At 40.3% G+C, this 21,239-nt stretch overlaps 1 protein-coding gene across 11 annotated transcripts in view; it reads left to right on the top strand.

Annotated features, from left to right (window-relative positions):
- The window catches only part of NRXN1 (neurexin 1), a 1,899,875-nt gene that overhangs the window by 682,531 nt on the left and 1,196,105 nt on the right, over nucleotides 1–21,239 (top strand). For all 11 annotated transcript variants that reach the window (XM_073553976.1, XM_073553975.1, XM_073553974.1 and 8 more), the window contains one exon: nucleotides 19,430–19,731. In XM_073553976.1, the coding sequence (XP_073410077.1) occupies nucleotides 19,430–19,731 (302 nt within the window). The remainder of the gene's footprint in view (nucleotides 1–19,429; nucleotides 19,732–21,239) is intronic.

The raw sequence follows: 21,239 nt of genomic DNA, 5'->3' as shown, positions 1-21,239 counted from the left end.
CAAAATACCTGTCGAGAGGTACAGGAGTCTCATTGACAGTTTCAGGAATCGTTTGATTGCAGTGATTGCCTCAAAAGGTTGTGCAATAATATATTAAGTTGATACGATCATTTCTGTCCAGGTCTATTTCATGAGTTTTATTTTTTTTTAAAATTCTGTGGAAGCATGGTTGAAAAGCAATGTCTGACTTTCATTTGTTCCATTTTTTTCATTTTCATAGATTTTTTATTTATTATTACTTTTGTCAGATTCAAGTTTTTTCTGTCACCATTGTGGGTTTTTCTGTCATTAAATGAGGGGTACCAACAATTTTGACCACATATATATGTAAGCCAGTTGAAAACACATTGCTGGGTACTTTACTTTGCATTGGTCATACCCTTTGACTTATAATAAGGAAGTCTTGCACAGGAAACCATTGCCGCCTATATAATAAATTGTATACAAAAAATCTTTTATTTATTCATACATTCAAAGAACATGACAAAATTCATAAAAATTATTTTAACAGGGATTTTAATATGATGCGGAAAAATAGAAATAAAAGCATATTGATCATATAGAGAAGGATATAAAATTGTGCTAAAGCAGTGACAGGTGTGTTGTCTAAGTAGCATCAAAAAGATCTGTAAATATAGAAATCATATATACCTCTTAATTGTATCAAAGATATCTGCGTTCCCCTCTAAGGTGTAGCAAGAAGAACTACATCCCACACCTACTATTATTGTCGCTTAAGTATAAAGTGCAAGTGCTCAGAGGTGTATGCAGTTAATCAAAGGATATCAGAGATTCCTTTATCTCCTAAGATGTGTTGATATCCATAGCAGTAAACAATAATATGCCTTAAGTCATGTGCCATAAATAGGCAGTGCCGTCTTACATGTATCGCCAGGCATTCTCTGACGCGCCTTCCGCCTTTCTTCTTCATTTTCTGTTAATTGTTTGGAGATGCTGTCTGCTCATACACAACCCTATAGAGAACAAGTAGTAATGTATTGTGCATTATGACTCTTATTATAGCCAGCATTGATATCGCATCAGAAGGGCTTGCCTTCACTCTAATAGTCATCAATAAGCCTTACGTGCCTATGACTGTTGGTGGTTTATCAGGTATCCTTCTACCAAATTTTGAAATAATAAGATTCATTTGAGAATGTTGATTTGCATCAAATTTGTTCCTTGCTATTCGAATATGCTTTATTACGATCTGATGTCTCTCCAGACCCCAGAGCATAACAAACTTGTGGTTAAAAAATACATTTATATACAGTATATATACTTAATTCTACCTGGGTTTTAACTCCTATTTTCAGCTACACACCCTGTTCTCACAGTTTCAGACTTCTCTTCACAGCTCTCCGGTCATCTACTTAAATTTCCAGTGTTCTTCTTCATAGATCTTTAGTATTCGTGTTCACACTTAGTTTTTTATTTTTCTAAACTATACCACCATTCATTTTTTATTCCCACAAATGCAAAGACAAAAATTTCTGGCAAATCCAAATTAATTAATACATTTGATCATCTCTAGTACTAACCACTGGATGTCATAGAAACCTCCCATCACTTCTATTTGGAGAACCTCTGACCCAGTCCTTTAGACATCACAATTTGACACTTATTAGTGTTGCTCATTTCTTTACACTTGCCCATTTGTCCTGTTTGCAATACATCAACTTCAAGAACTAACTGTTCACTTGGTCCCTGACATATCACAATCCTTGTTATTATCACAAGGCTGATTTTGGGTGTAAGCCGCAGGAAATACAACCAAATATCTCAATGAGTTACATTTAGTCTGTTGTTACACTAGCGTATGTTTTCTCATCTGAGAGAATCTGGTCGATTATGCAAATCACACTTTAATCAAGCTCTGATCAGAGTGTGATCATAGTGTGATTCGATTCTCTCGGATGAGCAGATGGAAATTGGACCACACTCAGATGTCACCAGAGTACAGTCGATGGTTTCCCCAGACTCATTGACTTGCATGGCTGAGTGCCTTCCAAATATCGGATTAAACTCGAACGTGCTGCGATTTTTTTCTCATCGGCTCTGTCCAAAAAAAAAATCAGACTTGAGCATGACTCCATAGCAGAACATTAGCCAAGTGTGATCCGATGTTTTGTCGGATCGCTCTTGGACCGATAATATGGTTGTGTGCATGAGCCCTAAGCATGATGAAAAGTAGGACTACTTTAAAGTCTACTATTATATAAACATAAAAAAAAGCATCAGGTTTCTTTTATGTCTTTTTATTTGAATTTAATAAATATTACCATTTTAATCAGGATGCGAGTGCCAAGATGATGCTTCCCCTTTTTCTTCTACGTGGCTGTTTTTCACCAGCTGGACCGGCATTCTCCATGATTGTCAAACCACCCTGCTAATCTTTTTGCTATGCTGGCAGCTCCCAGAACCTCTCCGCCTGCCTCCTCCTATTGTATAAACAGTAGAGTTGAGCAAAAAGGTTCAGAGGACCTTTGTGCAGTGGCAACGTTGGTAGTAAAAGGCTACCATCAAGAGCGCTTCGAACCTCCTCCAACTTGCAAGCATGTCCGACACCTATTCGGGTTAGTAAGATCAGCACAACATGATGTGTGCAGTGCACCGTAATGATTACGCCAAACCAGGCCTATAAGTCAGAAGAGATGCTGGAGATTTCGAGGAGGCTCACAGGGCTCTGGTTTGTGGCCATTTGCTACCGATATAGTGTGGTGGCTGCTGGGTCAGGGTCCTGTGAATCGTTTTGATCATTTCTTATATACAGCTGTATCTTTGACAATGGATAATAAGTGTTACATGGAAGAATTAAATACCAAACTCAGTTTTTCTACATCTATTCTTTCACAACTCAAAATGTTGTGTTAAATTAATGAAAACCAAGCGCGGCTCCAGAATAACAGTGCTAAGAGCAGATATGTAGATTTTTCAGTATAGTGTTAAGGGAGAGAGGCAATCGCCCACTGCTAACAATAACAGGAATTGTGCGCCTAATTACCTATTCACTCTGCTCAATTTATTGCTCTGGAGTTTTTCCCCTTTCCTAATAGAAAATATGTCGGCTCGTCAGTGATCAGCTTAATTAGCTAGATGTGGTGTTTTTTTTTTTTAAAGGCTTCATGTTTTCCATTGCAAGAAGGAAAGTTAAGAAATAATCTTTCACCCTTATCTTGTGTCACAGAAATGGAGATATTCTAATGAAAGAGGTTAAATTAACTGGCAGAGGTTCCCTAAGACATCTCATTTATCTTATTTTTCTCAGAAAAACGTGTTTGCTTTTGACAAAGCTTATTGTTAATTGGACTCGTAGTTATTTATTAATTTCACTTTCCACATAATTCGGCCTCACTGTCTATAGATTTGCATTCATTGTGCTGCTTTGGTCCATTTTCTGCAGTACATATTCTCTACATACATATTTATGTAGCTTTCCTAAATTCCATAATTCCTTTTTATAAGGCTAGGTGCAAACAGCTACAAAGTCTCTTATGCTAGAGAATCGGGCCGACTATGTAAATGACCCTCTGCTCTGATCAAACACTCATCATAGTGTGATCAAAGTGTGATCCAATTCTCTTGGGTGAGGAGAAGATGGAGAAAGAAAATGTCTCCATCTTCTCAATTGTGTCAGTGTGAAGAAATCAAGCTACACTCAGATGTAAACCCAGTGCAGTCCAATGTTTTCCACTGACTCATTGACTTGCATGGCCGAGTGCAATTTAAATATCGGATCAAACATGCAAGATTCAATTTTTTTTCAAATCACATTCGGGCCAATAACACGGTCGTCTGCATGAGCCCTAATATGCAGTAAATGAGTACATGTAAGGGTATGTATACACTGCTTCTTTTTTCGGCGGTCAAAAATGTCTGTTTTTAAGGCCGAAGGCCCTTTAGGAATTGTTTTTTTCTGGAGTTTTATAAACCTAAAATGTTTTTTCAGTAATTTTTTTTTTGTCACTCACAAATGATTACTTGATATTTTTTTATTTTAATGGCATAATTGGTAGCCTTCCCATTAACTTCAGTTGTACAGTATTGAGCTTCTGGCTAGTTAAAAACCTGAGGAATGTATGTTACTTCATTTGAATAAAAACCTGAACATATGAACAGGAGGTTGTTTTCCCATGCAAATGAACAGGACCATTATTTTTTTTCTGGTTTTATTAGCATTTTTTTCAACCATTTTTTTGGAGCAGACCCGCTCAAAAGGCAATAGGACAAAAAAAAACAGTGTGAATATTCCCTTAAAGCTTCAATCAAGTCAGATTCAAATTAAGATATGTCATACACCAAAAAGTTGGTTATGAAACGAAGAACTATGCACTACTCATCTAACCATCTAGGTTCAACATTTGAAATGTTCCTTGAGAAATTTCCATACAAGTTTTGGTCATTGTTGCCAATTCTCCTGACTCGTCAAGGAGACTCAGAATATTAAATCTCCCAAACTGAGAAGTCTGCAAATCTACTGCCACTTGCTTGCAAACCCCATATGCACATTAGATAATTCGCAGGTAGAACCAAAAATTTATAACCAAAGTAAAAAATAATTAATAATTAACACATCCAAACCTTTTGCTTAAAAACAATTGCAATTTCCCGATCCCACTGGTGACAATTCTGTGACCTTACTACACTTTCTGTGGTTCAGAATGTTTCTCAATCCTTAATGCATTGTTGTAAAATGAACCCTAAAGTACCAACATGCAACACGCAAGAGATCCTAAAAGTATCACTATGGCAACAGCTGTCCATAGCAACTGAATATTATCAAGAGCTCAGTGCTGAGGAGACAAAGAGGAAGAAGCTCCTGTGCTTTTTACTTCAGATACAGCGCTCAATATATAAGCAGAAAATTCACTTAATATACCGGGGAATAGTAGTTGTTCCAGATTATTACATGGTTAAGAGTCACAGGTGCCGTTTACCTGGTATATTAAATCATTTGGTGCCCTGTCAAAAAATTGCCACCAAAGCCAAAAGGGCAGCGGACCTTATTGTTGTTCAATTAGTAATATACTTTGCAAGACTGCGCTCTTGTCAAAAATGGTATTGTACAAGCTAAAAATAATGTGAGGTGGCTGGAAAAGAAGTTTTCTAAAGATTTATTGGACATTTATAGTTTGTGACTGAACTCACTTCCTTTAGTGGTTTTCTTGGAAATTTGTATTTCTTAATTACATCATTAGCTTGGTTAAAAAAAAGACAATTTCTTCAAGTTCAGCCGAGGGATAGAAGAGGACAAAATGAGGACCTATCTTTTGGATTGACCTACAGTGTTTGTTGGGCGATCAAGAAGTCACAATTCAGTGTAAGTCTATGAAAGCCAGAACGATGCTAGAATGAGGCTCTCATAGACGTACACTAAGTAATCGTGACCATATCTCTGACTTCTGGTCAGTCAGTAGTTGTAGTCACAAGATAGCTGGACTGACTCTGAGAACAGCTGAAGACTGCGGCTGGTAAGTACAGTCATGGCCAAAAGTTTTGAGAATGACACAAATATTAATTTTTACAAAGTCTACTGCTTCATTTTTTCTAATGGCAATTTACATATACTCCAGAATGTTATAAAGAGTGATCAGCTTAACAGCAATTACTTGCAAAGTCAATATTTGCCTAGAAAATGAACTTTATCCCCCAAAACACATTTCAACATCATTGCAGCCCTGCCTTAAAAGGACCAGCTAACATCGTTTCAGTGATTGCTCCATTAACACAGGTGTGGGTGTTGATGAGGACAGGGCTGGAGATCAATCCGTCATGATTAAGTAAGAATGACACCACTGGACACTTTAAAAGGAGGCTGGTGCTTGGCATCATTGTTTCTCTTCTGTTAACCATGGTTATCTCTAAAGAAACACGTGCAGTCATCATTGCACTGCACAAAAATGGCCTAACAGGGAAGAGTATCGCAGCTAGAAAGATTGCACCTCAGTCAACAATCTATCGCATCATCAAGAACTTCAAGGAGAGAGGTTCCCTTGTTGCCAAAAAGGCTCCAGGGCGCCCAAGAAAGACCAGCAAGCGCCAGGACCGTCTCTTAAAAGTGTTTCAGCTGCGGGATCGGGCTAACAGCAGTGCAGAGCTTGCTCAGGAATGGCAGCAGGCAGGTGTGAGTGCATCTGCACGCGCTGTGAGGCGGAGACTCTTGGAGCAAGGCTGGTCTCAAGGAGGGCAGCAAAGAAGCCACTTCTCTCCAGGAAAAACATCATGGACAGACTGATATTCTGCAAGAGGTACAGGGAGTGGATTGCTGAGGACTGGGGTAAAGTCATTTTCTCTGATGAATCCCCTTTTTGATTGTTTGGGACATCTGGAAAATGGCTTATTCGGAGAAGACCAGGTGAGCGCTACCACCAGTCTTGTCTCATGCCAACTGTCAAGCATCCTGAAACCATTCATGTGTGGGGTTGCTTCTCAGCCAAGGGAATGGGCTCTCTCTCAGTCTAGCCTAAAAACACAGCCATGATTAAAGAATGGTACCAGAATGTCCTCCAAGAGCAACTTCTCCCAACCGTCCAAGAGCAGTTTGGCGATCAACAATGCCTTTTTCAACATGATGGAGCACCTTGCCATAAAGCAAAGGTGATAACTAAATGGCTCAGGGAACAAAACATAGAGATTTTGGGACCATGGCCTGGAAACTCCCCAGATCTTAATCCCATTGAGAACTTGTGGTCAATCATCAAGAGACGGGTGGACAAACAAAAACCTTCAAATTCAGACAAAATAAAAGCATTGATTTTGCAAGAATGGACTGCTATCAGTCAGGATTTGATCCAGAAGTTGATTGAGAGCATGCCAGGGAGAATTGCTGAGGTCCTGAAGAAGAAGGGTCAACACTGCAAAATATTGACTTGCTGCATTAACTCATTCTAACTGTCAATATAACCTTTTGCTACTCATAATATGATTGCAATTATATTTCTGTATGTGATAAAAACATCTGACAAACACACATAAAAACCAGAGGCCAGCAGATCATGTGAAAATATAATATTTGTGTCATTCTCAAAACTTTTGGCCATGACTGTATAACACTAAGGTCAGGGAAGTTAGGTTAGTGGCAACATTCCAACACTGAAATACAAAAAAAAACGCTTGAGTGGTGCTTTAGTGGAATGATGTGAGATTAACCCCTTTCCCACATTGGGTGTAATAGTACGCCAATGTCGGACTCCCTCCCTTTGATGTGGGCTCCGGTGGTGAGCCCACATTTTTCCTGGGACATGTCAGCTGTTTTGAACAGCTGACATGTGCCCATAATAACAGCGGGTGGAATCGCTATTATCCAGTTAAATGCCACCGTCAAACTGACAGCAGCATTTAACAAGAGCTTCTGGCAATTATGCCAGAAATACACACACCGGTGACCCGTGTCATGTGATCACGGGTCACCAGTGTGTTGGCATAACAACCTGAGGTCTCCAGGAGACCTCTATGGTTGTCAGTGCTGGCTTGCTATGAGTGCTACCCAGTGGTCAATGCTCATAGCAAGTGAGTAAATCTGCTATATAGAGGCAATCTACTCATCATCTCTATATAGCAGTTCCGATCGGGCTATGGCAGCTTCTAGTCTCCCATGGAGACTATTGAAGCATGCCAAAAGTTAAAAAAAAGGGTTTAAAAACATTGTGGATCTCTGAATGATCCAATGCTTTCCTAAATGAATAATGATAATAAATATAATCCACCTGTGTGTAATCAAGTCTCCATATAAATGCACCTGCTCTGTGATAGTCTCATGGTTCTGTTTGAAGTACAGAGAGCATCATGAAGACCAAGGAACACAACAGGCAGGTCTGTGATACTGTTGTGGAGAAGTTTAAAGCTGGATTTGGATACAAAATGATTTCCAAAACTTTAAACATTCCAAGGAGCACTGTGCAAGTGATCATATGGAAATTGAAGGAGTATCATACCACTGCAAATCTACCAAGACCAGGCCGTCCCTCTAAACTTTCATCTCAAACAAGGAGAAGACTGATCAGAGATGCAACCAAGAGGCCCATGATCACTCTGGATGAACTGCAGAGATCTACATCTGAGGTAGGACAGTCTGTCCATAGGACAACAATCAGTCCTACACTGCACAAATCTGGCCTTTATGGAAGATTGTCAAGAAGAAAGCCATTTCTCAAAGATATCCATAAAAAGTGTTGCTTAACGTTTGCAACAAACCACCTGGGAGACACACCAAACATGTGGAAGAAGGTGATCTGGTCAGATGAAACCAAAATCAAACTTTTTGGCAACAATGCCAAAAGATATGTTTGGCGTAAAGGCAACACAGCTCATCACCCTGAACACACCACCCCCACTGTCAAACATGGTCGTGGCAGCATCATGGTTTGGGCCTGCTTTTCTTCAGCAGGGACGGGAAAGATGGTTAAAATTGATGGGAAGATGGATGGAGCCAAATACAGGACCGTTCTTGAAGAAAACCTGTTGGAGTCTTCAAAAGACATGAGACTGGTACGGGGATTTGTCTTCCAACGAGACAATGATCCCTAACATAAAACAAAATCGACAATGGAATGGTTCACAAATAAACGTATCCAGGTGTTAGAATTGCCAAGTCAAAGTCCAGACATGAATCCAATTGAGAATCTGTGGAAAGAGCTGAAAACTGCTGTTCACAAACGATCTCCATCAAACCTCACTGAGCTCGAGCTGTTTGCCAAGGAAGCATGGTCAAGAATTTCAGTCTCTCGATGTACAAAACTGATAGAGACATAACACAAGAGACTTACAGCTGTAATCACAGCAAAAGGTGGTGCAATAGAGTAGTACGTTAAAGGGGCCAAATAATATTGCATGCCCCACTTTTCAGTTTTTGAATTTCCACAAAAATTTAAAATAACCAATAAATTTCGTTCAACTTCACAATTGTGTCCCACTTGTTGATTCTTCACCAAAAATTTACATTTGGTATCTTTATGTTTGAAGCATGATATATGGGAAAAGGTTGAAAAGTTCCAGGGAGCCAAATACTTTCGCAATGCACTGTATTTGTTATTTTGTGTACCTGTTATTAGGGAAAGTGTAGTACCCGTTTCTGGCCATTAGATGGGGGCAGTATGGTAGATGTAATATAGGATAGTGAAAACAGTTAGAAAGCAGTTAAACATAGGAGGGGACAGCTGCAGCTAAGAAAGAGAGAACTTCCTCAAAGGAATTAGTCAAGCCAGGGTGCCCAAATTGCCAGCACAGGCAACATTTGTTAAGGGAGAAGCCCAGCCATCCACAGCACCAGAACAGCAGCAGAAACACTTGGTGGCAACAATTTAATGAGCCAACCACTAAGAAGTGAACCAAAACATAAATTAAAAGATATTTTTTTATTTCAAAGGTTAATTACTTAAAAAGGACCACATGTCCATAATGGGGCACTGGGGACAACAGCGGGATACTTCATCTGCACTCCATTAGGTAATATATGAATCTTTTTTTCTCCAGGTGTCACCATTGTGGGTTATATGCAGGCACTGAACGCACTTTGTATGGAGATATCCTGAGGCACTAATAGCACTTTATAAGATAAAATATTATTGTGATTTATCGGTTTATTTTCCTAATGAGGCCCTAATAAAGGGATAATGATGATATGCTGATGAATATTTTACATTGATTATAAGGAGGTTTTTGGGTCCCAAAGAAAATTATTTTATGATAGATGCTTATATTGGCACTTATTATATCGGCACCTAATATATGGATATTTTGTGGATACCTTTATAATGTACGAGATGCATTTATACCTCTTAAATGACTGTATCAATGAATTTGTATTTTCCTGCTGTTGCCCCCTTTTGGGGTATGTTCTGATAGAATTATGGATATGTGATCCTTTTTATGTATTTAACCTTTCAAATAAAAAATGCCTTTTAAATTTATGTTTTGGTTCGCTTCTTAGTGGTTGGCTCATTAAATTGTTGCCACCAAGTGTTTCTTATTCATATTGAAGTGCCATTTGTGAACTTTTGGACATATTGTTGAAATATCAGAACAGCAGCAGGCCACAGCAGTCCTTGAACAGAAGCTTAAGACAGAAACAGTGGCAGTACGGGGACGCAGGTGGCTCCATAATGTGGCAACTTATCGCATGGGCTGATTCCCTCAGATTCGGGGCGAAACAGCAGAGGGAACCCCCAGATGCAGGGAGTTTGGATCGGGAAGATGCTGCACACTGCAGGAGACAGTACAGAAGGGCAGGTCACTCACCATGTGGCAGCTGACTTCGGAGGCTGATATTCTCAGGTCTGGGGTGAAATAGACTAGGGAGCATCTAACCGTAGCAGAGCTGAACAGGCAGGATGCTGAGGAACCGTACGATATGGTCCTACTCGGGTATGTGCTGTGTGACAGAGAGAGTAGTACATGGAAGAAGAAGAAATGTACAATGTGGAACCTATTGTTAATGCTGTGAAGAATATGGATGTGCTGTACCTGTAGAAGCACTTGTGTGCATCAAACAGCTGTCATCTAGTGCGTCTCCACTTTTCTGCTTTTTCTGCCTCCATGCTGTTGTTGTATTTTACCGAATAAAGGAACATTATGGGATGGTGAGTGCCTGAAGCCACTTTATTTCCTGGAGTTGGTGATTTTCTGCATTCTTCTGATGCGGCACCCAAAATCCCTGAACCAGTGCCTAGTCAAAGAAATTATTCCTGGAGTTTGCTCAGCTGTGCCGTCCATTCTGATCTGTTGGTGAGATAGATAGATAGATAGATAGATAGCGAGAGAGAGAGATAGATAGATAGATAGATAGATAGATAGATAGATAGATAGATAGATAGATAGATAAGTGGAAACACATTGCCATGGTGTGTCAATTTATAACACAAATGCTATCATACTTACCAACTCTCCTAGACAAAGGAAAACTTCCCTTAAGCTACAGGAAGAGCTGATGGATCTCCCAGGTGCAGAGACACCTCCAGGAAATCAGCACTTCAGAAAAGTTTCTCAAACCTGGTAGATGGATCCTCAAACACCAGAAAGACGTCTTTAGATACAGCAGCGGCTTAAGGACTTAGACAGGGCATGGAATGAGTGTTGAGGGGCCTCAGTCAGTGAGTGCCCCATTGATCATCCAACAAAGTTAGAGATTATGGATTGTACAAAACAGAAGAATCCTCTAAATGTCTACATACATGAGAGGGGCCTCTTAGGCTTGGGCTACCCTCAAACTTAGCAGAAATGCTGATTTACTTATTACTTTAGTAATTTATTAGCTACAGCTATCATCAAAAGCAATGTACTGAGTTTTATGCTTTTGGGTGGACTGCAGCTGCCACTTAATAGTTAAAATCAATCAGTACTTCTACAAAAAATTGTGGTGTAGTGGGTCGCCCTCACACCCAGGGCTGTGGGGTACTCGGTACCGGGCCCGATGAGCTTCAGTGGGAGATGTCACGGCAGCTGGGACCCGGCCCGTTGCCCTGGGCGCCCATTGTAAAAGGGGTTGTTTCAGTGTGCTGATGGTAGTGGTAGTGAAAGTTTATAAGTGATTCGTGACGCCACCTGTGGTATTCGGCAATAGAGATGTAAGCTGACGCTGCAGACAGATCCTCCGGGACAGATGGTGTGGTGCAGCAGTGATGTTATAGCCCTCCAAAGGCAGGGCTGTAGTCCCAGGGCAGTGTAGGTGAAGTGACACTTAGATGATGTAGTGTCAGGTGCGAGGGATGTAGCGGTGCAGGGCAGGTTGGCGCAGGAATAAGTGGAGGACACCAGGGCATGTAGTTCCAAAGCTTTACTCACAGTCTGTTGTGCAAACAGGTGCCCGCTTCCATGCCGTGTCCTCGGGGTTAGGGACTCAGTCAGCTTCCAGGACAGATGGAATACTCCCTTACAACACTCCACCAACATATGTGCCTTTTCTGAACGTCTCTTCTTAAAGCGCCTTGGAGTGAAGGACTCCTAGTACTGTACTCCTAGTACTGAGTTATACTGGAGTTCCTCCTGTCAGATGTTCCTATGAACTCTACTTGTACGGCAGACAGCTGTAGCCTGCTTCGGGGACTCCTTGCTATTAAATCCCGGTTCACTAATATGTTGCTGTTGTGCCCCCAAGTCTTGGGTGGGAATAAAGTGGTCACTACTTCTATTCCTCTTGTGTCTGCTGCAGGACCATTAGTATCCTTACAACCTCGGGGACCGGGCCCCGGCCTTGCGCTTAGAACTTGAAAAGGGTTCTCCTCTAACCCTGGTCCTTGTTCTCTTATTCTCCTCACGTTCCGTGCTAATCCTTCTTTCCAATGGAGAATCAAGCTTTCTTCCTCTGTCTCTTTCCTGTGCCAGCAGACCCAGATCACTGTGGCCTGCTGCAGCACTTCCCTCTTTCATCCCTCTCCCGGGGATCTTCTCTGTCTCAAACTCTGTCCTTCTACATCTTCACTCACTCACTGAAAGACTGACTGACTGACTCAACTCTTCCCGCTCTTTTGGTGCAAACTAAACTCCACCCACCTCCCAGCATGTTTCATGTTCCAAGCAGAGAGCCACCATGGTGTGCTTTGCTATCCTCCAAGCAGGGAGCCGCCAAAAGTGCTTTTGCTACACTACTTTGTGGTGTGGGGTGCAGGTGTTGGAGTGTGGTCAGGTGCTTCCACCTTACCTGGATGGTGGGGCACCACACCTCAGGAGGAGGTGCAGTACCTCTGTGGCGACTGAGCCTCAGGGGCGCCACATACCCCCTGTTAAACACAGCAAGTCTGCGGGCTGCAAGGAAACAAAGTTGACAATACAGGAACTTACAAATTTTTATCTTGCATAATGAACATATCTTATCTAATCTTCTCAATATGAGAGGCACTCATTATTGAACGTTACAAACAATTTAACTGTCTATCTATATTTAAAGCTATGCTGCCTAATCTAAAGTGCTATAGAAGCAAATTCACTATCAGCTTGAGTGACACATTTTCTAGCAATACATTTCTTTTCTGTTATCTTTCACATTTTCTACTCTCCTCTTTCCCCGGCCTTGCACTTAGAAGTTGAAAAGGGTTCTCCTCTAACCCTGGTCCTTATTCTCTTATTCTCCTCACGTTCCATGCTAATCCTTCTTTCCAATGGAGAATCAAGCTTTCTTCCTCTGTCTCTTTCCTGTGCCAGCAGACCCAGATCACTGTGGCCTGCTGCAGCACTTCCCTCTTCCATCCCTCTCTCGGGGATCTTTTCTGTCTCACACTCTGTCCTTCTACATCTTCACTCACTCACTGAAAGACTGACTGACTCAACTCTTCCCACTCTTTTGGTGCAAACTAAACTCCACCCACCTCCCAGCATGTTTCGTGTTCCAAGCAGGGAGCCACCAAGGGGTGCTTTGCTATACTCCAAGCATGGAGCTGCTGAAGGTGTTTTGCTACTCTACTTTGTGGTGTGGGGTGCAGGTGTTGGAGTGTGGTCAGGTGCTTCAGGAGGAGGTGCAGTACCTCTGTGGCGACTGAGCCTCAGGGGCGCCACAGTAGCCTCAGGGCTTACAAGATTTATACAGAATTAACTTACCATTCAACTAGTTCATCTTACACATCATAGAGCATTATCAATTTCAATAAACACCTTGAGACATTCAGACTGATTGTAATTGTTCTAAAGATATTAATTTGAGTGCTATGCTTGAAAGTCCACCTGTAGTACAACTATAGACAAACGCACATAAAATAAAACATACAGTGGGTACGGAAAGTTTTCAGACCCCTTTAAATCTTTCACTCTTGGTTTCATTGCAGCCATTTGGTCAATTCAAAACAGTTCATTTTTTTCTCATTAATGCACTCTCTTTATGCAAGGTTATTAAAAAAAAAAATGAAATATCACATGGTCATAAGTATTCAGACCCTTTGCTCAGTATTGAGTAGAAGCAACCTTTTGAGCTAGTACAGCCATGAGTCTTCTTGGGAATGTTGCAACAACTTTTTCACACCTGGATTTGGGGATCCTCTGCCATTCTTTCTTGCAGATCCTCTCCAGTTCCGTCAGGTTGGATGGTGAACGTTGGTGGACAGCCATTTTCAGGTCTCTCCAGAGATGCTCAATTGGGTTTAGGTCAGGGCTCTGGCTGGGCCAGTCAAGAATGGTCTCAGAGTTGTTTTGAAGCTACTCATTTGTTATTTTAGCTGTATGCTTAGGGTCATTGTCTTGTTGGAAGGTAAACCGTTGTCCTAGTCTGAGGTACAGAGCACTTTGGAAGAGATTTTCATCCAGGATATCTCTGTACTTGGCCGCATTCATATTTTCTTCAATTGCAACCAGTAGTCCTGTCCCTGCAGCTGAAAAACACCCCCATAGCATGATGCTGCCACCACCATGTTTCACTGTTGGGATTGTATTGGGCAGGTGATGAGCAGTGCCTGTTTTTCTCCACACATACCGCTTAGAATTATCACCAAAAAGTTATATCTTCATCTTGTCAGACCAGAGAATGTTGAGAATCTTATTTCTCATAGTCTGAGAGTCCTTCATGTGCTTTTTAGCAAACTCTATGCGGGCTTTCATATGTCTGGCACTGAGGAGAGGCTTCCGTCAGGTAACTCTGTCATAAAGGCCCGACTGGTGGAGGGCCGCAGTGATAGTTGACTTTGTGGGACTTTCTCCCATCTCTCTTCTGCATCTGTGGAGCTCAGTCACAGTGATATTGGGGTTCTTCTTTACCTCTCTCTCTCACCAAGGCTCTTCTCCTACTATTGCTCAGTTTGGCTGGGCAGCCAGGTCTAGGAAGACTTCTGGTGGTCCCAGTCTTCATCTATTTAAGATTATGGAGGCCACTGTGCTTTTAGGAACCTCGAATACAGCAGAAATTCTTTTCTAACCTTGGCCAGATATGTGCCTTGCTAAAATTCTGTCTCTGAGCTCCTTGGCCAGTTCCTTTGACCTCATGATTCTCATTTGGTCTGACATGCACTTTGAGAGATGAGGACTTATATTGTCAGGTGTGTGCCTTTACAAATCAAGTCCTATCAGTTTATTTAAACACAGCTGGACTCCAATGAAGGAGTAGAACCATCTCAAGGATGATCACAAGGAAATGGACAGCATGTGACTTAAATATGAGTGTCGGAGCAAAGGGTCTGAGTACTTAAGACCATGTGATACTTCAGTTTTTCTTTTTTAGCAAAATTGCAACAATTTCCAGATTTCTGCTTTTTTTCAGTCAATTTGGGGTGCAGTGTACATTAATGAGAAAAAAAAATGAAATTTTTTGAATTTACCAAATGTCTGCAATGACACAAACAGTGAAAAATGTAAAGGGGTCTGAATACTTTCCGTACCTACTGTATATACAATATCATAGGAAGAACTTTATATGTATGGCATACCATATGAATATTGGGAGATTTGACTTGTATCATGATTGCCCTGATGGGTAGCAGCCATGACTGCTGCCTTTTTATTTCAATGACTTTGCTATATAAATAAATTACATTTTGGCAGCTCTGTATGTTTTCTGTAAAATTCGACCATTTACTTAGAAATAGATGCAATTGTACCACTATGCTAAATGACTAGCATGTGTAAAATTGCATGGTATTCCAACGACAGAATGAGATCCTATTGACTGGAGAATGGCAGTGTTTTAGAAAATAATAGGGTTGAGCCCACTATGAGAACTATATATTTACCTGCCCAAGAACGTATGTCGTTTAGTATACAGTAGTAGATGATGCACAAAAACCGACACTTTTCTTTATGACCTTTGTAATATATTCTTTTCATATACAGAATGTATATATCGGGATTTACAGTATTTCTAACCACATGATAAAATACATTTCAAAAATAGATTGGAAAGCTCTAAATACACTTTACTGAGTGTCTACCTCTTATAAGTTGATTTTTAAAAGACTGTACAGAATCAATCAAGATTGGGACAAAGCTTTGCCATTCCAGCTCCACCTACCCACAAGGACATATCCTTTCTATAATCACTGCCCTCAGTATCCCAGAAGTCATATCCTAACTAATCATAAAGTGAGCGTATTGTAATTTGCCATCAGTTTTTTTGGGTTCAAAAACCTCTTTAAAAGGTAGATTTTGTTTTATTGAGAGACTGAGAATGGAAACTTTCTGGAATATCACATAGTTGGGCATTTTACTTCTTTTGATCCTCATCATGAATCGTTGAAATGGCAAAGTGCTTGTAAAAACGTGAACTTTGCAATTTATTTTTTATTAAAATCCTCTCTGTTCTCAAGAATGGAGGGAGTTTTATTGTTATGGTTTACTGCTTTTTTCCTAGGCTACTGGCCACTTCTTCAGTCTTTCAGCAGTGGGCGGTCTCCTAGGCAAGGTGTGCAGCACTTACAAGCTCTGTTCTATAGAACTTGCAAGCACTGCTCTAAGGCTGCCTCTGCTTGCAACATCAGACAGTGCACAGTTGTGGCCAGTGGCGCAATGATATAATTTGCCTGACCTGTTAATAATCACTGCAACCGATCATTGGGCTCAACGATCTCCTGCTGTGCCCAGTGATTGGTTGCTGCGATCATACTTGTGACATCATCAGTTGCGGAGAGACATTGCTAAACTTGCGGAAGATAAGTATAGCAAAATTTGTAATTTTCACTCTTGGGAAACCTATGGAGGAAACAAATACTTAGAATTCATACCTGTAGTGAGAATAATGGTAAACTTTCTTTTGATACCGCAAACAAAATTCTTTGTAGTTAGATATCATGGTGTGTGCAGTCATTGATTGTTATGGATCGGATTGCCAGCCTACTACCTATCAGCCTATATGAAGAAGTCTAAATTGCTCTAAAATCATAACCTTAGTCCAGTAAATACTGTACATTATCAACAACTTCAAATAAGGAATTTTCTCTTTTAAGTACCGCGATTTGGAGACCATTTAAAAAAAATCAATTTTTTAATAATACTTCATCAGTTTCATAGTACAATGAGGGTCATATTCTAAATGTGTATATGAAAAGAAGTACAGCATCTAATCTATGCCTATTGATTGAATAAAGGGAGGAGGACCATGAAAATTCAGATATTACAGACAATGATTTCACTTCCACCGGGAAGGTGTTTTAGACTGAGTCTGTCTGCGGCTACCGGGCTGATCAGATCTTTAGTGACATATGAAGCTGCCTTTTATGGAAGGTGCAGACATGCTGAATTGGCTTTTCATTCTCTTTCTCAAGGAAAATACCATTAGCTCACAAGATTTAGCCTTGAATACTTAAGGAAGGCGTGATACGTACAAACTGTTAACCTTCTTAAAAGCTTTTTCCAATCTTTTCTAAGCCCTGGAGAAGCTGATTTTACTCAGACTCGGTCATTCACAGTAAAATGATTCCTTTGACTAGCCTATAATTATAGTGTGCGGTAAGCAGGTATTTCCGACGTAAGCTCTTTGACTTGCTAATGTTGGTCGTACTAATTTTAAGATGAAAAGTTACCTGCCATTGTTTTGTTGGCTATGTTTAAAGTGAAAATGATTCCCTGGTCTTAAGGAAAGATAATGGACAATTTTTCATTATTTGAAAGGTTATAGAACCGATACATCATTGCACGGGGTAAGTGCTAGTTTCTCGCGCAATCGGCCTGAAAACAAAAGACGTCACACAGTGCAATGGGTTTACCTGAAAAATTATACAGGGTGTTAAATTGTTTTTATTTTTCTTAGTTTATTGTGCCGCTGGACGAAACTATGCGCTTTACAGTGTTGCAAACAGAGGCAGCTTTGACACTGCAGCATTAGAAGAGTGCAAGGCAATGAGGAGGGCATCTACGAGGTCCAAAAAAGGACCAATTGTGAGAAAAAACTAGTTCTCTCTTTCTGGACTCAATTAGGGCACAAAAGCAACAACACTTTAGTCCACTTATTTATTAAATTGGTGTAAATGCACCTACAGGCTAAACTTTGAACATTATTTAAGGCGACCTTTCTATAATCAAAACTTATAATCTATGTAAAAGGCAAGTAATATGTGTCTGAACTGAGACTCCAGAGACCCACTTTTCAGCTGCATGCAAATATGACTCTATCCTTATTCACAAAATTCCATAGCAATAAACTGGGTTGATTGTTAAATTAATAAGATGCTGCATTTACCTGTATATGGTGAATCAAGTGTATTGTGCCAACTATTGCTCATATAAGTGGGTGGTGGCACATTCCTGCACAGTGGCCCACCGGAGAATTCTCCTTTTCTTCTGTGGGCCAGTCCGTGCCTAGTTACATTGTTGGGATCTACAGAAATCAGACGACCTATGCTGTAGATCTGTTGTAATTATGGGAAACAACTCTTTAAATAAATCTGTCCAATTGCTAGCGTTCTTTTAGAATGTTTTTCTATCTAAATTTATTGTTGTAAAATCTGATTTATAAGGAAGTAATAAAGACAAGCTTGATGTAAATATTAGATCACATTATACATTAGATTTTTCAGGAATAACTTATTAAAGGGACCCTTTTCCCAAATGGTACTGACCTGCAAATATGGAGTCAATCAGCAGGTTAATAGCATTTTATAGCCATGCGGTTACTGCACTGAAAGACCGGCTGCCAGGAGGAAATAAAAATTATTAATCCAGGCAGCCTCTGGGTTACATAGAGACTGCATCTTTAACCACATCCCAGTACTGACTGATAGCCAGCTCAGCAGTGTATCAGTACAGAGTTGGCTGTCAGTCAGTGCCGGGGTGTGGTTACAGCCACCGTTGACTATGTACTGAGCGGTGGCTGTAGCTGCGCCTCTTTGAATGCCAGAGGCCGCAGGGAGGAATAATGTTCATTTTCCCCCAGCAGCACGCCTGCCTTTAGAACTCTAGCATACCGATTAACCTCATATCTGCAGGTTAACATCATTTTTTGACAATGACATGTTCCCTTTAGCGTAATACACAATCTAATTATTATTATTAGTTATTTATATTATTATTATTATTATTATTATTATTATTATTATTATAATGACCATTATCTAAAAATGTAAGAGTGAAGCAAAAAATAAATTCTATATTTCATCACTATAATATATGCGCTTTTTTAAGAACTGAATAAGTTGAAAGGGATTCTAAGCTGCTGAGGTTGTATTTTAATTTTTCTTTTTTTTTAATGAGCTCATGCATAAAAATAATGAGCTGATTGTACCATGAACTGATAGTCAAAAGTACAGTTCAGTCCGTCTATAAGGAAAGAATCTCATTCTGTATATGGATGAGATATTTGTTTAGTTGCTTAAGCCATTTATACAATTGGCAATGCTTTTAACATAACTTGTCAGTTCCATTGAAATGGATGTTGTTATATCTTTCAAAGTAAAGCAATTTTCTTCTATTTTTCCTTTTCTTTTTCTTTCTTTTTTCTTTAAGCTAGGCTATTAAATGACTGAATTTAACCCACTTTATATGCATCAGATGTTACATTCATATATTATATATTTTTTTTTTTTTGCAGGAAAGGAAGAGTACATCGCCACATTTAAAGGGTCCGAGTATTTCTGCTATGATTTATCGCAAAACCCAATTCAGAGCAGCAGCGATGAAATCACGTTGTCGTTTAAAACCCTTCAGAGGAACGGACTGATGCTTCACACGGGAAAATCGGCAGATTATGTCAATCTGGCCTTAAAAAATGGAGCCGTCTCTTTGGTCATTAATTTGGGGTCAGGGGCCTTTGAGGCCTTGGTGGAACCGGTGAATGGAAAGTTTAATGACAATAACTGGCATGATGTGAAAGTAACAAGAAATCTGCGTCAGGTAACAGTAAAATGGATGAAAACGTTATTCATTTTGTTTTCAACACAGCTAGGTACCAAAATATTCTTGAGATTAAATATACTAATAGATCTTTTCAAAGCTTGTTAAACTTGAGCAGGGGCAGACCTAGAAAATACCAAGGGCCGTCTATAAGGGAGGTATTGACAGACATAACTTATACTTAGTCAATGAGTTGTCAAATCCTATCATTTAAGTTTTTCAATTGCACTGTATTTATTTAATGATAATTTGCCATTATTATACTTGTGTAGTTATATAATTGTCATTAGTAGGATTTAAAAAAAAAAAAAAAAATAAAGATTTAAAAGGATCTATATGATCATTTACATTTTCTTAATTTTTGACCATGCAGGTTTGTAATTATAGGGAAACTGTCAGAAGAATAGGTTGCCCTTGTTTATGGGGCATTTGAACCCAATCTGAGCACATCTAGAGGGCACTGTCCTAATAAGGGCTTAAATTGAAAAGTTTTGAGTATTTAAAGGGAACTTATCACTAGTGATGAGCGAGCATACTTGCTGCTCGGGTTTTCCCGAGCATGCTCAGGTGTCCTCTGAGTATTTCGGCGTGCTCGGAGATTTAATTTTCATCGCCTCAGCTGCATGATTTACGGCTGCGGGCCAGCCTGAATACACGTGGGAATTCCCTAACAAACAGGCAATCCTCACATGTATTCAGCCTGTCCAGCAGCCACAAATCATGCAGCTGCATCGACAGAAACTAAATCTCCAAGCACGCCAGAATACTCGGAGGACACCCGAGCATGCTCGGGGAAACCCAAGCAACGAGTATATTCACTCATCACTACTTGTCACCAGAAAAAACACTATTAACCTACAGATATGGGGTTGATCTGCAGGTTAATAGCGTTATTAACCTGCCTAGCGCAGCATTTAGACGAAAGGTGCGGGGAAAAAATAAACTTTATTTCTCTCCGCAGCAATCCAATTTCATCTACGGGGGCAGCCAAGCACTAGTTCAGTCACCACTCTAAGTATAGAGAGCAGCATCTATAACTGCTCCCCCAGCACTGACTTACAGTCGCTCTGCATTGCGGCCGGCTGTCAGTCAGGGCCGGGGGTGCAGTTACAGCCGCAACTCTTTATACTCAGAGCAGTGACTGAACCCATGCCGGCACCACCCCTTTGACTGAAATCAGAACACTGCTGGGGGGAATAAAGTTAATTTTCTCCCTGCAGCGTTCAGCTAAATCTGGAGCTGGGCATGTTAGTAAGGATATTAACCTGCAGATTATCCCCATATCTGCAGACTAATGGCATTTTTTTCTAGTGACAGGTTCCTTTTTAGGAAAATAAGCCATTAGCAGAATGTGATTTTACCCTCCATTGATTCCAGCAATGCCACTCTGGTGGTCATTGTCAATCTCTGATTACTTTCTACAGTGGGATGACCCATCTATGTGAATGTTACTGCCTCTGACACCATTGATAGGTCACTGTCATGTGCGCATGAACTGCACAACATCA

Source organism: Dendrobates tinctorius, unplaced genomic scaffold (assembly GCF_039654945.1).
Source record: "Dendrobates tinctorius isolate UK_male_01 unplaced genomic scaffold, ASM3965494v1 ptg000205l, whole genome shotgun sequence".
NCBI lineage: Eukaryota > Metazoa > Chordata > Amphibia > Anura > Dendrobatidae > Dendrobates > Dendrobates tinctorius.
This window is presented reverse-complemented; position numbering and strand designations above follow the sequence as displayed.